The sequence below is a fragment of the Carcharhinus amblyrhynchos genome, unplaced genomic scaffold, assembly GCF_965287045.1.
Source record: "Carcharhinus amblyrhynchos unplaced genomic scaffold, sCarAmb.v2.hapA scaffold_43, whole genome shotgun sequence".
Taxonomy (NCBI): domain Eukaryota; kingdom Metazoa; phylum Chordata; class Chondrichthyes; order Carcharhiniformes; family Carcharhinidae; genus Carcharhinus; species Carcharhinus amblyrhynchos.
Genome location: NW_027649784.1, coordinates 3,125,554 through 3,145,683, shown reverse-complemented (window position 1 = coordinate 3,145,683; position 20,130 = coordinate 3,125,554). Strand labels below are relative to the sequence as shown.

General features: G+C 47.1%; 1 protein-coding gene across 1 annotated transcript in view; it reads left to right on the top strand.

Annotated features, from left to right (window-relative positions):
* Nucleotides 1-4,990: 4,990 nt before the first annotated feature.
* LOC145337123 (uncharacterized) overlaps nt 4,991-20,130 on the top strand; it is a 46,747-nt gene continuing 31,607 nt past the window's right edge. Inside the window, exons 1-2 of the mRNA XM_080181890.1 lie at nt 4,991-5,073; nt 14,064-15,442. Of these exons, the coding sequence (XP_080038016.1) occupies nt 14,077-15,442 (1,366 nt within the window). The 5' untranslated portion in view covers nt 4,991-5,073; nt 14,064-14,076. The remainder of the gene's footprint in view (nt 5,074-14,063; nt 15,443-20,130) is intronic.

Below are 20,130 nucleotides of genomic sequence, written 5' to 3'. Positions count from 1 at the left end.
GAGGGTTAGATAGGGTGGACAGTGAGAGCCTTTTTCTTAGGATGGTGATGGCTAACACTAGGGGACATAGTTTTAAATTAAGGGGTGGTAATTATAGGACGGATGTCAGAGGTAGGTTCTTTACTCAGAGGGTAGTCAGGGTGTGGAATGCCCTGCCTGCAGCAGTTGTGGACTCGCCAAGGGCGTTCATATGGATAATATTGGAATAGTTTAGGTTAGAGGGCCATTAGATTGGTTCCACTGGTTGGTGCAACATTGAAGGCTGAAGGGCTGTACTGCACCATTCCATGTACAAGGTTGATGCTGATGTTGAGATTTGCACTTTCTGCCTCAGACTGTGGGGGTGTATGTGAGTTAGTGGCTGTTTGCCCTGTTGATTATATTCTGTGCTACAGTTCACTGTGTTCCTGGCCAATTCCAACATCTCTACATCTCTCCTGATAGATTTGCAGTCTTTCTGGGTGGAAGGGCGGGGTGGGGGGTGGAATCTGAATTTATCTGGAGACACTGAAATTATACACAAGAGACTGCAGATCAGAGTGCAGAGAGATACCTCAAGGTTCACCTCTGCATAGCGACTGGAGGAGGATGTTACATCCCGTTGTTCTAGCCATTGAATTTGCCAGGGTACAGGAAAGGCCTTTGAGTCTGCACCAACTCTCCAACAGAGCATCTTACCCAGGCAATCTTATCCCATCATATAACCCCACACATTTCCCATGGCTAATCCCCTTAACCTGCACATCTTTGGACACTAAGGGGCAAATTTAGCACAGCAAATCCCTCTAACCTACACATCTTTAGACACTTAAGGGGCGGTTCTGTCTACACTTCCCACTGCCTTGGCAAAGCAGCCAGCATAATTAAGGACCCTCACGCACCCTGGACATTCTCCCTTCCACCGCCTTCCCTCGGTGGGGAGGGTGGATACAAAAATCTGACGTCTGACTCAAGAACAGCTTCTTCCCTGCTGCTGTCAGACTTTTGAATGGACCTACCTTGCATTAAGTTGATCTTTCTCTACACATGAGCTATGACTGTAACACTACATTCTGCACTCTCCCCTCGGAACAGTATGCTTTGTACAGTGTGCAAGAAACAATACTTTTCACTGTATCCCAGTGTGTGGTAAATCCAACTAAGGGTCAATTTAAGATGGCTAATCTCCCTAACCTGCACATCTTTGGTATGTTGGAGAAAACCGGAGGAAACCCACGCATACTGCTCGTTATATATCTTGCCAGTCAGAAAAGTACCAATTTATGCCAACTGTTTATGAGCTAGCCAATCTTCTATCCATGCTAATGTTACCCCTTACACCAAGGTGCCCTATTGGTTCTTTTTCACACTAACCGATGGGGCATCTTATCAAATACTTCCTGGAAATCTGAGTGAGTACATCCACTGATTCTCCTTTATCCACAGCACAGATTATTTAAAGCTTCAATAAATTAGTTTAACATGATTTCCCTTTCACAAAACCATGTTGATCACCTCTCCAGGTGCTCTGCTATAACATCTTTAATAATAACTTCTCACATTTTCCCCATGACAGATGTCAGGCTAACTAGGCTATACTTTTCTGCTTTCTGTCTCCCTCTCCACTCACTGGATGAGGGAGCAGGGTTCTGAAAGCTCGTGATTCCAAATAACCTGCTGCTGTGAGGCTTCTTTCTGTGCCTGCCCAGTCCAACACTGGCACCTCTCTTAAGTTTATTTATTAGTGTCACAAGTAGGCTTACATTAATACTGCAATGAAATTACTGTGAAAATTCCCTCGTTGCCACACGCCTGTTCAGGTCACACTGAGGGAGAATTTAGCACGGCCAATGCATCCTAACCAACACGTCTTTCAGACTGTGGGAGGAAATCGGAGCACCCGGAGGAAACCCACGCAGACACAGAGAACGTGCAAACTCTGCAGACAGTGACCCAAGCCAGGAATCAAAGCTGAGTCACTGGTGCTGTGAGGTAGCAGCGCTAACCCACTGTGCCACCCATATTATTTTTGAATAATGGAGTTACATTCACGACCATCCAATTTGACAGAACCTTCCCTGATTCTAGGGTGACCACAAACAAATCATCGATAAAAGCCCATCCACTTCACTAATGGGAAGGCGATGGCTAAGTTGTTAATCCAGAAACTCAGCTAATGTTTCTGGGGGACCCGGGTTCAAATCCCACCATGGCAGATGGTGGAATTTGAATTCAGTAGATTCTTAATTCCAGATATTTTTTATTGATGACCCATTGTCGGAAAAACCCATCTGGTTCCTTTAGGGAAGGAAATCTGCCGTCCTTACCCCGGTCTGGCCTACATTGACTCCAGAGACACAGCCAATGTGATTGACTCTCAACTGCCCTCCAAGGGCAACTAGGGAGGGGCAATAAATGATGGCTGGTCAGCCATACCCATGTGCCATGAATGAATTTTAAAAGTGTCACTTTAGGGAAGGAAATCTGCCATCCTTACCCAGTCTGGCTTACATGAGACTCCAGACATAGAGGATCAACACTTAAATCCCCTGCTGAAATGGCCACGTGAGACACTCTGTTTAAGGGGCAGTTAAGGATGAGTGAAAAATGCTGGGTCTGGCCAATGACATTCACATCCCTTGGGAAAATACATTTTGTAGAATAGAATATCGAATTGTCCTGCAATAGATGGGCTGAAGAACATCATATCTACCCTGGAAGCATTCCCCTCTTTCCTTGTTAGATGTGTTAGGGTCCAGATCAGAAACTCCAAGGTGTATTATGAAGTTAGCTTAGACCCCCACAGTTTTTGATACTGTTTATTCATTAGTGTCATAAGTAAGGCTTACATTAACACTGCAATGAAGTTTCTGTGAAAATCCCCTTGTCGCCACACTTCGGCACCTGTTCAGGTAACACTGAAGGAAAATTTAGCACGGCCCAATGCACCCTAACCAGCATGTCTTTCAGACTGTGGGAGGAAACCGGAGCACCCGGGGGGGAAACCCATGCAGACACGGGGAGAATGTGCAGTCTCTACACAGACAGTGACTGAAGCTGGGAATCAAACCCGGGTCCCTGGCGCTGTGAGGCAGCAGCGCTAACCCACTGTGTCACCGTGCCGCTGGGATTGAACCCGGGTCCCTGTGAGACAGCAGCGCTAACCCACTGTGTCACCGTGCCGCTGGCATTGAACCCGGGTCCCTGGGGCTGTGAGGCAGCAGCGCTAACCCACTGTGTCACCGTGCCGCTGGGATTGAACCCGGGTCCCTGTGAGACAGCAGTGCTAACCCACTGTGTCACCGTGCCGCTGGCATTGAACCCGGGTCCCTGGGGCTGTGAGGCAGCAGTGCTAACCCACTGTGTCACCGTGCCGCTGGGATTGAACCCGGGTCCCTGGGGCTGTGAGGCAGCAGCGCTAACCCACTGTGTCACCGTGCCATCCCATTATGTATTGTGTGTTTTACCAGGCTTGCTGTACTTTGTGAACCAGTCACTTTGGGATCACAGGATCGATGTTGCTGCAGCAATAAGGGGCAAAGAACAAAGAAAATTACAGCCCAGGAACTGGCCCTTCGGCCCTCCAAGCCTGCACTGACCATGCTGCCCAACTGAACTAAAACCCCCTACCCTTCCGGGGACCATATCCCTCCATTCCCATCCTGTTATGTACTTCCTCTATTGGCCACTCCTTGACCATCCCCCCAATGGCCACTCCTTGACCATTCCCCCATTGGCCACTCCTTGACCATCCCCCCCATTGGCCACTCCTTGACCATCCCCCCATTGGCCACTCACTGACCATTCCCCCATTGGCCACTCCTTGACCATCCCCCCATTGGCCATCCTTGACCATCCCCCCATTGGCCACTCATTGACCATTCCCCCATTGGCCACTTCTTGACCATTCCCCCATTGGCCACTCCTTGACCGTTCCCCCATTGGCCACTCCTTGACCATCCCTCCATTGGCCACTTCTTGACCATCTCCCCCATTGGCCACTCATTGACCATCCCCCCAATGGCCACTCCTTGACCATCCCCCCATTGGCCACTCCTTGACCATCCCCCCATAGGCCACTCATTGACAATTCTCCCATTGGCCACTGCTTGACCATCCCCCCATTGGCCACTCCTTGACCATCCCCCCCATTGGCCACTCATTGACTATTCACCCACTGGCCACTCCTTGACCATTCCCCCATTGGCCACTTCTTGACCGTTCCCCCATTGGCCACTCCTTGACCGTTCCCCCATTGGCCACTTCTTGACCGTTCCCCCATTGGCCACTCCTTGACCGTTCCCCCATTGGCCACTCCTTGACCATCCCCCCATTGGCCACTCCTTGACCGTTCCCCCATTGGCCACTCCTTGACCATCCCTCCATTGGCCACTTCTTGACCATCTCCCCCATTGGCCACTCCTTGACCATTCCCCCATTGGCCACTCCTTGACCATCCCTCCATTGGCCACTTCTTGACCATCTCCCCTATTGGCCACTCCTTGACCGTTCCCCCATTGGCCACTCCTTGACCATCCCTCCATTGGCCACTTCTTGACCATCTCCCCCATTGGCCACTCCTTGACCATTCCCCCATTGGCCACTCCTTGACCATTCCCCCATTGGCTACTCCTTGACCATTCCCTGCAGCATTCGCTTCCTTGGGGGGGGGGGGGGGGGCGCTGTCGTCGGGTCACGTGAACAGGGGGTGGCGCTGTCGCTCGCGTCTGCGCGGAACAGTGTGAGGCCGTCGCTCGGGACAAGTCCCTGGGCGCAGTGATGTAAAGGCGTAAGGTGTGGGCGGGCTGACGTAAAGACGCAAGGCGCTGGGAACGATGGCGTATGGTCGCAAGGCGTGGTCGCGGTGACGTAAATCGCAAAGCGCTGGGCGCGGTGATGTAAGGTCGCAAGGCATGGTCGCGGTGACGTAAATCACAAAGCGCTGGGCGCGATGACATAAATGCGCAAGGCGTTGGGCGATGTGACGTAGGCGCGTTCAACGTTGGACGCTGCGTGATGATGTTAGAGGGTGTGCGTCGATGACCGTGATGACGTAAATCAAGCGCGACGGGGAGAAAAATCCCAGGGAGAATGGTGAGAGAAATGTAGAGATAGAGTTAATGTAGAGATTTATTATTCGTATATAAATATACAGAGTGTTTATATATATATAGTGTTAATATAGAAAGAGAGATATAGAGATAGTATAGATAGAATTAATATAGAGATTTATAATTCATATATAAATATACAGAGTGTTCATATCTCTATATTAACACTATATAGAGATAGTATAGATAGAGTTAATATAGAGATTTATAATTCATATATAAGTATACAGTGTGTTTATTTATATATATATATATAAATATAGTGTTAATATAGAGTTAATATAGAGATTTATAATTCATATATAAGTATACAGTGTGTTTATATATATATAGAGATTTATAATTCATATATAAATATACAGAGTGTTTATAAAAATAGTGTTAATATAGACATATGTAGAGAGTATAGAGAGAGTTAATGTAGATAAATATAATTTATATACAATATATAAATTTACAGAGTGTTTATATATATATAGTGTTAATATAGAGAGAGATGTTAGATAGTATGGAGAGAGTTAATATAGAGATTTATAATTCATATATAAATATACAGTGTGTTTTTATATATAAATATAATGTTAATATAGAGAGAGAGAGATATATAGATGTAGTACGGATAGTGTTATTATAGGGATTTGTAATTCCATATATAAATGTACAGAATTTATATATAAGTATAGTGTTAATCTGGAGAGAGAATATCACAGAGATAGTGTCAATGTGTGGAGAATTAGCACAGATATAGGGAGAATGTATATAGCATATAATACACAGAATATCAAAGTGTTAATGTACAGAGAAGATTAACATAGAGATATAGGGTGACTATGTAATATATATAATGCACAGAATATATCAGAGATAAGTGTTAATGTACTGAGAATTACAACAGGTTTGGGGGAATGTATATAATCTATACAATACACAGAATATTATACAGATCGTGTTCATGTGCAGAGAGAATTAACACAGATTAGGAGAATGTATATTGTGTGTATATACAGACAGAATACCATAGTGTTAATATGCAGAGAGAATTAGCACAGATATAGAATGTACATAATATATATAAGACACAGAGAATATCATAGTGTTAATGTGCAGAGAATTAACACAGGTATAGGGGGAACGTATATAATATAACACGCAGAGAATATCATAGAGATTTACTGGATTTCGGTAAAGCGTTTGATAAGATTCCCCACGGTAAGCTATTGCATAAGATACAGAGGCATGGGATTGAGGGTGATTTAGTGGTTTGGATCAGAAATTGGCTAGTTGTGAGAAGCCAGAGGGTGGTGGTTGATGGGAAATTGTTCATCCTGGAGTTCAGTTACTTGTGGTGTATCACAAGGATCTGTTTTGGGGCCACTGCTGTTTGTCATTTTTATAAATGATCTGGATGAGGGTGTAGAAGGATGGGTTAGTAAATTGCAGATGACACTAAAGTCGGTGGAGTTGTGGACAGTGCAGAAGGATGTTGCAGGGTACACAGGGACATAGATAGGCTGCAGAATGGGCTGAGAGGTGGCAAATGGAGTTTAATGCGGAAAAGTATGAAGTGATTCACTTTGGAAAGAGAACAGGAATACAGAGTACTGGGCTAATGATAAAATAGTTGGTAGTGTGGATGAGCAGAGAGATCTCGGTGTCCATGTGCATAGATCCCTGAAAGTTGGCACCCAGGTTGATAAAGTTGTTAAGAAGGCGTACAGTGTGTTAGCTTTTATTGGTAGAGGGATTGAGTTTGGGAGCCATGAGGTCATGTTGCAGCTGTACAAAACTCTGGTGCGGCTGCACTTGGAGTATTGTGTACAGTTCTGGTCACCGCATTATAGGAAGGATGTGGAAGTGTTGGAAAGGGTGCAGAGGAGATTTACCAGGATGTTGCCTGGTATGGTGGGAAGGCCTTATGAGGAAAGGCTGAGGGACTTGAGGTTGTTTTCGTTAGAGAGAAGGTGAAGAGGTGACTTAATTGAGGCATATAAGATGATCAGAGGATTAGATAGGGTGGACAGTGAGAGCCTTTTTTCTCAGATGGAGATGGCTACCATGAGGGGACGTAGCTTTAAATTGAGGAGTGATAGATACAGGACAGATGTCAGAGGTAGGTTCTTTACTCAGGGAGTAGTAAGGGCATGGAATGCCCTGCTTGAAACAGCAGTGGACTTGCCAGCATTAACGGCATTTAAATAGTCATTGGATAAACATATGGATGATATTGGAATAGTTTGGGTTAGATGGGCTTTAGAATGGTTTCGCAGGTCGGTGCAACATTGAGGGCCGAAGGCCTGTACTGCGCTGTAATGTTTGATGTTCTAGATAGTGTTAATGTACAGAGAATTAACAGATACAGGGAGAATGTATATAATATGTATAATACACAGAATATCATTGAGATAGCATTAATGTACAGAAAATTAACAGATATAGGGAAAATGTATATAATATATATAAAACAGAGATTATCATAGTGTGAATGTACAGAGAGAATTAACACAGATGTAGGGAGAATGTATGTAACATATAGAAAACACAGAGAGAATATCATAGTGTGAATGTACAAAGAGAATTAACACAGATGTAGGGAGAATGTATATAACATATAAAACACAGAGAATATCATAGTGTGAATGTACAGACAGAATTAACACAGATGTAGGGAGAATATGTGTGTATATGGATATATTACATAGAGAGTGAGACACAAGAATGGGGAGAGGAAAATATTGAGATTACATAATATAGTGTTATCATAACGTGAATATATTTATATATCATATATTCCACCAGAATAATGGTGAGTGAGACAGTATCAGAGTTAGTCCAGATATATAACTAATATATACAGTGACAGAGTTAATATATAGAGAGTGAGATAGAGTGAGTATTGAGATATATAAACGTGTATATATACACAGAGAGAAACCCAGAATAACAATGAGAGTAAAGATAATCTCGTAATGTTTCTAGTTATTATAGAGAGAGAGGCAATATAGAATGGGGGGAGAGTGAGTGAATATATTAGAGAGAAGCTGTAGTGGTGAGAGAGTGAGATAATAGAGTTAATATATAAATATAGAGAGAGAGACCCATAATGTGAGTGAAAAAATAGAAATATTTTTGTAAATGTAGGGTTATTTAGATGTAGGAAGTATTAATATATAGAGTTATCATAGAGATATAGAATTGATATAGTGAGAGTTAGTGAATCTAGTGATATAGAGAGAGAGCTCGTATATGGAGAGAGGGTGAATATAGAGTGAGACAGAGAATGTAGAGATAGTAGGGAGTGATTGTTAACATATAGATAGCAAGTGAATATGTATAGTGAGAATTAATATAGAGAGGTGGGTCTGAAAGGGTGAGGGGTGTGGGCGGGGGAGTGGGCGAGCGAGCAGAAGTGGGGAAGAGAATGAGGTGGGATGAGGGGTGTGGGAGAGAAGAGGGTGAGAGGGTTGGGGAGCCCTTGGTGGGAGAGGCAGTTCTGAGACTGGTGACTCAGCCCCCCAGTATTCACCAACCACCAGTTGCCGCATGTTTCTTTGGCTCAATAGTTTGGGGGAAATGGAAGCAGAGTGTGTCACTAATGGAGTGAGAGTTTAGATTTTGCTGGATTTCCAGCACTAACTAGAAAGTTACTGAGTATCCTCCGCTCAGGATTACTGATGTTTTTGGTTTGATGATTTAGATGCAGTGTAACCTGTTAATGTGAAGTGAGTTTCCAGTGGTTTTACCACTTTATGGGATCCCTTGAGGTTGTGCATTAACTGTTTGAGAAGCGACACTCGCAGTAACTAGTGTGGGAAACTAACCTGCACCATTGCAATGAGGCCGGTAAGTCAGCAAAGTTAGAGATTGGATTGCTGGCGGCTTTCACTCGGGATGGCAAAGAGGCTGAGTTGGAGAGCGTTCTGTCACACTTGTGTCCCTGTAGAGGCAGCACTGCTGTCTCACAGCACCAGGGACCCGGGTTCAATTCCTGGCTTAGGTCACTGTCTGTGCAGAGTCTGCACATTCTCCCCATGTCTGCATGGGTTTCCTCCGGGTGCTCCAGTTTCCTCCCACAGTCTGAAAGACGTGCTGGTTAGGATGGATTGGCCATGCTAAATTCTCCCTCAGTGTAACTCGAACAGGCACCAGAGGGTGGCGACTAGGGGATTTTCACAGTGACTTCATTGCAGTGTTAATGTAAGTCTACTTGTGAATAATAAATAAAACTTTAACTTTAAGATGGTGCACTAGATTTTTTGGGGTGGTGGGGGTGGAGGGGAAGGAGAGAAGTCAGGAGGTGAGTTAATCACTGCAGGATTCCCAGTCTCTGCCACGTTGTCATTGCAGTATTTATGTGGGTGGTTAAGATTGATTTGATTTATTATTGTCACGTGTATTAGCATATATTGAAAAATATTGTTTCTTGCACACTCTGTAGATAAGACATACCATTCATACAGAAGGAAAGGAGAGAGTGCAGAATGTAGTGTTACAGTCATAGCTAGGGTGTAGAGAAAGATCAACTTAATGCGAGGTAGGTCCGTTCAAAAGTCTGACAGCAGCAGGGAAGAAGCTGTTCTTGAGTCGGTCGGTACGTGCCCTCAGACATTTTTTGTATCTTTTTCCTGACGGAAGAAGGTGGAAGAGAGAATGTCCAGGGTGCGTGGGGTTCTTAATTAAACTGGCTGCTCTTCCCGAGGCAGCAGGAAGTGTAGTCAGAGTCAATGGATGCTTTCGGAACGCTGCTCCTTGACTCGCCTGATGCAGGGGTGGCACTCCGAAAGCTCGTGATTCCAAATAAACTTGTCGGACTTTAACTTGGTGTTGTGAAACTTCTTACTATTTCTTATACAGGGCATGGGACATGCCCCAAGGCTGTCTCAAAAGTGCATTAGAGAAAAATGAACTCCTATTAATATTTAGTCACTGTCACTCAATCTGTGCCGCAAACTGAGCATCTTTTGTCGGTGTTGTTTGAAGGATCGGTATGACCTAAGGTGAGAACTGTTCTGGTCCATTTCCTGCAGGTACCCTGTTAGTCTCTAGCTCCAACAGAAAACCCCAATTGCAGGATAAGGTTCATTGGAGATGGCGTGGGCTGCTGCCTCTTCCAAAACAAAATTGGCAGACCGAGCCTTACAGGCTAAGCCCACTGAAATCAGATTTATTTATGTGTTAGTTCATACGCAGTCATCGAATGTTACAGCAAGATACCAGAAGCACTAATCCTTAAAAGCATAAAATTGGAATTGTTGTATACTGGACGAGTTTAGAATATGCAAATTTAAAGTAAAGTTTATTTATTAGTGTCGCAAGTAGGTTTACATTGACACTGCAATGAAGTTACTGTGAAAATTCCCTAGTCGCCACACTCCGGCACCTGTTTGGGTCAATGCACTAACCAGCGTATCTTATGGACTGGGAGAGGAATCCGGAGCACTCAGAGGAAACCCGTGCAAACTCCACACGGACAGTGATCCAAGCTGCAATTGAACCCGGGTCCCTGGTGCCGTGAGGCAGCAGTGCTAACCAGAATGCCAGATATTTGGATGGCAGGCAGATCAGTCTTGGCAGACAGCCCAGATGTAGCATTATACATGGGCAATGTGAATCCAGTTTGTCCACAGGAGCTTTGAACCTGTGGTGTGCATTTTATTCTCGCTACCCCTTCGACATCAGGCCGGGGTGGGGGTGAGGGGGTGGTGGTGGTGGGTGGTGGAAACTCATCTCCTTGATTTGATTTGATTTATTTTCACACAGTGAAAAATATTGTTTCTTGAGTGCTATACAGACAAAGCATACCGTTTAAAGAATACATGGGGAGAAGGGAAGGAGAGAGTGCAGAATGTAGTGTTACAGTCATAGCTAGAGTGTAGGGAAAGATCAATTTAATGCGAGGTAGGTCCATTCAAAAGTCTGACAGCAGCAGGGAAGAAGCTGTTCTTGAGTCAGTTGATACACAACCTCAGACTTTTGTGTCTTTTCCCCAACATAAAGTGATGGAAGAGAGAATGTCCGCAGTGCGTAGGCTCCTTAATTATGCTGGCTGCTTTTCTGAGGCAGTAGAAAGTGTAGACTGAATCAGTGGATGGGAAGTTGGTTTGCGTGATGGATTGGGCTACATTCACAATCCTTTTGTAGTTCCTTCTGGTCTTGGGCAGAGCAGGAACCCATACCAAGCTGTGATACAACCAGAAAGAATGCTTTCTATGGTGCATCTGTAAAAGATGGTTGTAGTTAACATGCCAAATTTCCTTAGTCTTCTGAGAAAGTAGAGGCGTTGTTGGGGCTTTTTTAACTGTAGTGTCAGCATGGAGGGACTGGGACAGATTGTTGGTGACCTGGACACCTAAAAACTTGAAGCTCTCGACCCTTTCTACTTCGTCCCCGTTGATGTAGACAGGGGCATGTTCTCCTTTACACTTCCTGAAGTCGATGACAATCTCCCACGTTTTGTTGGCATTGAGGGAGAGATTATTGTTGCCGCACCAGTTCACCAGATTCTCTATCTCATTCCTGTACTCTGTCTCGTTATTGCTTGAGATTCAGCCCATTACGGTGATGTCGTCAGCAAACTTGAAAATCGAATTGGAGGGGAATTGAGTTGAGAAGTCTCTCCACCTATCCGTCAGTGAATGACCATTTCCAGTAAATACTCCAGCCTCCAAACAGGATATTGAAAGGTGTTGAGGACAGGCAGTTTGTGTCTGCTTCGATAGATTGTGATTGATTCAGGTGTACTGCTTAGGACGGCCACAAACATTATCTTCCATTAGCTGCGTCTCAGTGTTACAATCGGATTGATCTGTGAATCGTATCAGAGTCGCAGTGCAGGAGGCCATTCAGCCATTGTACCTGTACTGGCCCTCTAAAGGGGTAGTTCTCCTGGTGCTGTTGTCTTGCTTTCCCCCAGCCATTTGCTATTTGGATCATGAAGTAATTCCCTTTGGGAAGTCTTGATAGTTCCTGTCTCGGCCATACACTCAGGCAGCGCCTCCCAGTTCCACCTGCTGCACGAAATGAGATGACCCTCACCTCACCTCTGGCCTCTTCCACCAGTTACCTTCAGATCGATGTCACCCAGCTCCCGATCCTCCCGCCGATGGGAATGGCTTCTTATCTCGCCGGGCCCCCTCCTGATTCTGAATGTCAAATCTCCTCCCCTCCACTTCCTCATCTCCAACTGTCCTAACCGCTCCACACAACTCACTCACTATCGCATCGTGTGTGGGAACCACCCAGGAAGCACGACCCCCAACCTCCCCCACCCAATGTCAACTAGTGGCCGAGTCTTGCAAAGCTTTGGACAGAAGCTTTGAGCGGCGATTGGTTTCCTGCAGGTTTTGATGCAAGTGTTGTAAGAAACAGGAGTTGGAGCAGGGAATGCTTTCAGACTAAATCCAACACCAAGCCGTTTCAGATGTTAAGATGGGTGTGCAGGGGTTCTGTCAGACTGGTTGGTCTTGCGGAGGAGAGGTGTGGTGAAGATTTTTGATTTGATTTATTATTTTTGATCGGATTTATTATCGTCACACTGGAACACAGTGAAAAGTATTGTTTCTTGCGCGTTATACAGATAAAGCATACCATTCATAGAGAAGGAAAGGAGAGGGTGCAGAATGTAGTGTTACAGTCATAGCTAGGATGTAGAGAAAGATCAACTTAATGCGAGGTAGGTCCATTCAAAAGTCTGACAGCAGCAGGGAAGAAGCTGTTCTTGAGTCAGTCGGTATGTGACCTCAGACTTTTGTATCATTTTCCCGACAGAACAAGGTGGAAGAGAGAATGTCCAGGGTAGGGTCCTTGATTATGCTGGCTGCTTTTCCTAAGACAGTGGGAAGTGTAGACAGAGTCAGTGGATGGGAGGCTGGTTTGCGTGATAGATTGGGCTACATTCATGCCCCTTTTTAGTTCCTTGCGGTCTTGGGCAGAGCAGGAGCCATACCAAGCTGTGATACAATCAGCACAGAAAGCATTCTTTCTGGATCTGTAAAAGTTGGTGAGAGTCGTAGCTGACGTGCCAAATTTCTTTAGTCTTCTGAGAAAGTAGAGGCTTTCTTAACTGGGGGAGACCAGGAAGGTTGTTGGTGATCTGGACACCTAAAAACTTGAAGCTCTCGACCCTTTCAACTTCATCCCTGTTGATGTAGACAGGGGCATCTCCTTGACACTTCCTGTAGTCAATGACAATCTCCTTCGTTTGTTGACGTTGAGGGAGAGATTATTGGCCCAGTCCTTTCTCTGTTTCTTTTGCTCCTTTTATGGGGGTTTAGGGACGATAGTCCAGAGCTCAGGACCTCGGCTGATGAAGGCACAGCAACCAGCAGTAAAGCGATAAAGATCGGGCATGTATACAGGGTTCAAGTTTGAGGAGAGCTAGGCTGTCAGAGGGAGCAGGTGGGTATAGGAGGGGAACGCCAGTTCCTTTAGAATTGTACCCAATAGTTTGTCAACACTTTGAGAAAAGGAATGAGGGGTGGGGGGGAGTTTCAATTGTCATAACAAGAACAGTTGAGGACTCCAGGTCTGTACTTGTTGGAATTTAGAAGGATTGGGGGGCGGTTCTTATTGAAACTTACAGGATTCTGCGAGGCCTGGATAGAATGGATGTGGAGAGGATGTTTCCACTAATAGGAAAAACTAGAACCAAAGGGCACAACCTCAGGCTAAAGAGATGATCCTTTAAAACAGAGATGAGAGGAATTTCTTCAACCAGAGAGTGGGGAATGTGTGGAACTCTTTGCTGCAGAAGGCTGTGGAGGCCAGGTCATTGAGTATCTTTAAGACAGAGATAGACAGGTTCTTGATTAATAAGGGGATCAGGGGTTATGGGGAAAAGGTGGGACAATGGGGATGAGAAAAATATCAGCCATGATTGAACAAGACTTGATGGGCCAAGTGGCCTAATTCTGCTCCTATGTCTTGTGGTCTTGTGGAATGAAATCCATACTAAAACCCACCGTTTCTCACCTTCAGGTAGCTCAGAAGTATGCGAGATAACAGCCAAGGAAGGAAAGACTGTGGGCAGACTGGTCTCCATCCTGACATCCCATCACCCCTAAAGCAAGAACGACTGTGTCCTGGTGGGAAAATGGATTTCACGGCGAGAAGGGAGAAGTCTGTATCAGCTGAGGGCTGGTTCCAGGAACACCAGCTTTACAAAGGCGCCTCCAACTCGATGGAAGGACGGCTGCAGAAAGATGGAAGCCGCGCCTTGGCGAATCACTCCCCCTGGAACAATCTGCTGAGGAAAAGGAAACCCGACTTTGGGGGGTTGTCCGAAGGGACCACAAGCGACTGGGGATTGGCGACGGACTGGGAGACACAGGAGTGCAGCGTTCCCTGTGACAACGTCCCAGACTCTGGGGTCAGTACCAAGCGGGCAGAGAGAAATTGTAACATGACCAATAGCCATGTTGGGTGCAGTCCCTACATCCTGGGTGGGGACACTGAGCACCGAGGGAGGAATGCCAGTGGGTGCAAGATAACGTTGGCTGCCAGACCTTGTCGAAGGCGGAGGCGGTTTAGGAAGCGGTGGAAGCTGATGCAAACCTTCCACATGCTCCTGTACCGCCGCATCTCCCCCTTGACCTTCCACTGGCGGGTCTGGAACTTGTTCAGGAAGCGACGAGTGCCCCAGCTGCCTGGGGCCAAGGCTGCCACCCCGACTCGCCAGTCGCTGGAGGAAGGATCCGAAAGTGCAGGGAACAGTGGGCCGTGGGACTGCCCGAAGCGTCAGGAGGGAGGAGAGATGTTCCGGGCAGGGATGGCTCCTGCCTTTGGCCCAGGTGCCACCAGTCCGTGCCAGGAGATGCACAAAGCCGCCCGCTCGCTGGAAGGAAGCAATAATCCCTGGCTGAAGGCTGAGGGCAGGACCCTCAACATGAGGCTGCCAGGCCTGTCTGTCCCCAACTGCCAGACCCTGCCCAAGGACTCCAGGCTCTCGAACCAAGGGAGTCCCTTCGAGAACGCCAGCAACGTCTCGTTCAGGGGGAGCACCCCAACTGATTTTTCGGAGAAACCAAAGGAGGGCCTGCGTGCGTTCGGGCAGACCAACAGCCACGGTCTTTGTGGGCCCAGCCGAACGTTGGATGGCGAAACGGCCGAGCAGCTTCAAGGCGCCAGGCTGCTGGGCAGGCTGCCCATGGACCGGGAACATCCTCTGTTTTCCCACTACGTGGCACAGCAGAAGGACCCGCCGCAGGTTTGCCGGGATGAAGCTGGCGGTGACACCTCCACCCATAGCGCTGTTCACCTCGATGCGCTGGAACAGGCGAGAGGACCTCTGTCCGGTCGGATGAAACCAGTGGAGACCGGCATCGCGGTTGGCCAAGGGCCATTCAGTGGTGTTGGAGGTAACTGCTGAGTTCAGTGTGTTTGTCTGGGAGGCAATTCCAAGCCATTTGTTTACCTCTTTCCCCTGTTGACAGAGAGAGAGAGAGAAATGCATGGTGCGGTATTGAGGTGTCTGCAGTAAAGTTTATTAATCAGTGTCACAAGTAGGCTTGCATTAACACTGCAATGAAGTTACTGTGAAAATCTCCCAGTCTCCACACTCTGGCACCTCTTTGGGGACACTGAGGGAGAACTTAGCATGGCCGACACGCCTGAGATTTCATCCCACACTCCAAAGATATGCAGGTTAGGTGGATTGGCCATGCTAAATTGTTCCTTTATGTGTTATATATGTACTCTTTAATCTTTGTGTAGTCGATTTTAGGCGGAGTTGGTGTTTTGGTGACCGCCTTGGTGTCCTTGGAGACGGCGTGATTGGCCCGTAGTATTAGGTAGACTGCGCTCTCTGGCTCTCTCGTGCCGAGATGATATACCGCTTGTTGTAGTGGATGAGGTGCGATGCCTCAGAGGCGACGCACTCAAAGATGTCGATCACAAAAGAGTTCATGATGCTCATGGCCTTGGACGAGACGCGGGTGGAGGGGTAGACCTGGGTCAGCAGCCGGTACATGTAAGTGGAGTAGCTCTGCTTGCGGCCTTTCCTCTGCTTCTTGGTGACCTTGGTCAGTGACTGCTTGGACGCCTTGCGGGACACGCTGCCCTTAGCCACAAGCTCAGGCATTCCAACTCCACTTTGTCTGAATCAGGAGGAGATGTACAGGTGAGGTGGATTGGCCATGTTAAACTGCCCCATAGTGTCAGGGGGATCAGCAGGGTAAATGCATGGGGATTGGGGCTGGGTGGGATTGTAGTCAGTGCAGACATGATGGGCTGAATGGCCTCCCTCTGCACTATTGGATTCTGTGCCTGTGTGTAATCAGCATATCTTTCAGACTATGGGAGGAAACCAGAGCACCCAGAGGAAACCCATGCAGACACGGGGAGAATGTGGAGGCTCCACACAGACAGCGACCCAAATCCGGGAATGGAACCCAGATCCCTGGTGCTGTGAGGCAGCAGGGCTCACCAGCCAGCTGGGAATGGAACCCGGATCCCTGGCGCTGTGAGGCAGCAGGGCTAACCAGCCAGCTGGGAATGGAACCCGGATCCCTGGCGCTGTGAGGCAGCAGGGCTCACCAGCCAGCTGGGAATGGAACCCGGATCCCTGGCGCTGTGAGGCAGCAGGGCTAACCAGCCAGCTGGGAATGGAACCCGGATCCCTGGCGCTGTGAGGCAGCAGGGCTAACCACTGTGCCACCATACATGAGGATATAGTATTTGAGGATTTAGCACAGATAAATCCAGCCAGATAATAAACAAAAGGTCCTTTATCCCTGGGACTGTTCTCGTGAACCTGCATCTCCTTTAGACTGTACAAGTGTTTTATAAAAACCTCACGATGGTCTCTGCCCCTCTGCTGTATTCCTTATCAGTTGTTTTCTTAACCTATGCCACCTTCATAACCATAAAATACAGAAGCAGAATTAGGCCACTCGGCCCATCAAGTCTGCTCCGCCATTCAATCATGGCTGATATTTTTCTCATCCCCATTCTCCTGCCTTTTCCCCATAACCCCTGATCCCCTTATTAATGAAGAACCTATCTATCTCTGTCTTAAAGACACTCAATGACCTGGCCTCCTCTGTGGCAATAAATTCTCAGGCTGAAGAAATTCTCCCTCATCTCGGTTCTAATGTGTTGTCCCTTCACTCTGAGGCTGTACCCTCCGATCCCAGTCTCTCCGACTAATGGAAACATCTTCCCCACATCCACTCTATCCAGGCCTTTCAGTATTCTGCAAGTTTCATTTAGATTCCCCCCCCACCCCTCCTTCTAAACTCCATCGAGACCCAGAGTCCTCAAAAGCTCCTCACAACACACGGCTTTCAGAATCCTTGCCACAATCCCATCAAAGCTCCCACTATTTATACCATTCATAAAACCAAACACTTAGAGTTTTACAGATTTACCTGTGATGTACAGATACCAAAAACACTATTTTAAAATTCAGTGCAGTTCCTGCGATTTGCAGTGAGTATAAGCCCTGGCCCTGCCATGGGCAGGTGGACAGTGCGCAGGTCCGTCGTGCATTAGTTTGATACCTGAGGAACCGGGGGCCAGCGAGTTTGACAGTAGGATTGCACGGTGAGCTTCAGTCTTTCTGTCAGCCTCAAACGTCTGAGATGGAATGAGCTCTGAAAGCACTGGTACCTCGTGCATGGTCACAGCTTCACAATCAGGTTACTGACTGCTGTAGGTTCCCTGAGCGGGAGTGTGGAGGCTTGTTCCTGGGATTGGGCAGTAAGTGTGGAGTAGATCGGTTCTGCATCCAATGTTGTGATAAATAGTAAGCGGGTAATCTACTCTGATGTTTTACTGTGTCATACAGGGTTATAAAAGTTTATAGCATGGAAACAGGCCCTACAGCCCAACTTGTCCATGCCACCCATTTTTTATTTAACCCCTAAGCTAGTGCCAATTGCCTGCGTTTGCCCCATATCCCTGTATACCCATCCTACCCATAGAACTGTCTAAATGCTTTTTAAAAGACAAAATTGTACCGACTTCTACTACTACCTCTGGCAGCTCATTCCAGACACTCACCACCCTCTGTGTGGAAAAAAATTGCCCCTCTGGGCCCTTTTGTATCTCTCCCCTCTCACCTTAAACCTATGCCCTCTAGGTTTTGACTCCCCTACCTTTGGAAAAAGATATTGACTATCTAGCTGATCTGTGCCCCTCATTATTTTATAGACTTCTATAAGATCATCCCTCAGCTTCCTATGCTCCAGAGGAAAAAGTCTCAGTCTATCTGGTTTTTCCTTTATAATGATGCCTGAAGGAGATGAGGGTTGACATAGGGGCAATGGAAAATCTCTCCTGTCTGCCACGGGATGGCACAGTGTTAGCACTGCAGTCTGATAGCGCCAGAGACCTGGGTTTAATTCCCAGCATGGGTCACTGTGTGGAGTTCTCCCCATGTCTGTATGGGTTTCCTCCCATGGTCCAAAGGTGTGCAGGATTAGCTGCTAAATTGCCTCTTACTGTCAGGGGATTAGCAGGGTAAATGCATGGGTTTACGGAAATAGGGCCTGGGTGGGATTGTGGTCGGTGTAGACTCGATGGGCCGAATGGCCTCCTTTTGCAATGTAGGGATTCTGTGATTCAGCTCCAGGGACGAGAGATTGCAGACTCAACCCAAGCAGAAACAGGACTTGGAGTGAGGACACCAGGATTCTGTCGGATCTTCAGGACATGGAGTAGGTCGGGAGGTGGTGGGGGGAGGAGAGAGAAGTGAGGAAGTTGAGATTGGGGAACTGAGAGTGTGGCTGGGAGGCGGGTGGTAAGCGGCCTGGATTTTAGATGTAGGACAGGCCAGCACAGCAGGGGGAGCTGGCTAGTTAATGACAGTGGACAGCCTGACTGAGTGTTGACGGTGTGGAGATGCCGGCGTTGGATTGGGGTAAACACAGTAAGAAGTCTCAGAACACCAGGTTAAAGTCCAACCATCAGGGTTGAACTTTAACCTGGTGTTGTGAGACATTTTACTGAGTGTTCACCAACATCACAATGTAGTGGAGTAAAATTAGACCGAGAGTAAAGCCCTCCGTTAGGTCTGGTTAGATTGAGCATTGGAGAAAGCATTCCCTAATGAGGAAAAGGCAGAATGGCTTTATGCAGGGCAGGTTGTGACTAACTAACTTCATAGAATACTGTAGTAAAAGAGGCCCTTCAGCCCATCAATCCTGCACTGATGCTCATCTAACCCCACTTGCCAGCCCTTGGTCCATCGCCCTGAATGTTGTGGTGTGCCAAGTGCTCATCCAGATACTTGTTAAAGGATGTGAGGCATCCCACCTCCGCCACCCTCCCAGGCTGCGCATTCCAGACCCTCACCACCCTCTGGGTAAAAAAGACTTTCCTCAAATCTGCCCCCCTAACCTACCACCCCTCACTTTGAACTTGTGTCCCCTGGTGACTGACCCATCAACTAAGGGGAACAGTTGCTGCCTATCCACTCTGTCCATGTCCCTCATAATCTTGAACACCTCAATCAGGTCACCCCTCAGTCTTCTCTGCTCCAGAGAAAACAACCCAAGCCTATCCAACCTCTCTTCATAACTTCAGTGTTCCCTCCCAGGTAGCATCCCTGCTGAATCTTCTCTGTACCCCCTCCAGTGCGTTCACGTCCTTCAGTAATGTGGCGACCAGAACTGCGCACAGTACTCCAGCTGTGGCCTCACCAAAGTTCTAGACAACTCCATCATGACCTCTCTGCTTTTGTAATCGAAATCCCAGAATGATTTTTTTCTTGAGGAGGTGATGAAGGTGATCCATGAGGGTAGAGCAGTGGATGTTGTGTACGTGGATTTTAGTAAGGCTTTCGACAAGTCCCTTTATGGAAGGCTGGCCCTGAAGATTAACGTGCATGGGATCCACGGTGATTTGGCCACTTGGCTTCAGAATTGGCTTGCCCGTAGAAGTCAGAGAGTTGTGATGGAGGTGTGCTTCCCTGCCTGGAGGTCTGTGACTCGAGGTCCCATACTGGGACCTCTGCTGTTTGTGAGATATATAAATGACGTAGATGGGTGGGTTAGTAAGTTTGCAGACAACACAAAGATAGTTGAAGTTGTAGATTATGTAGAAG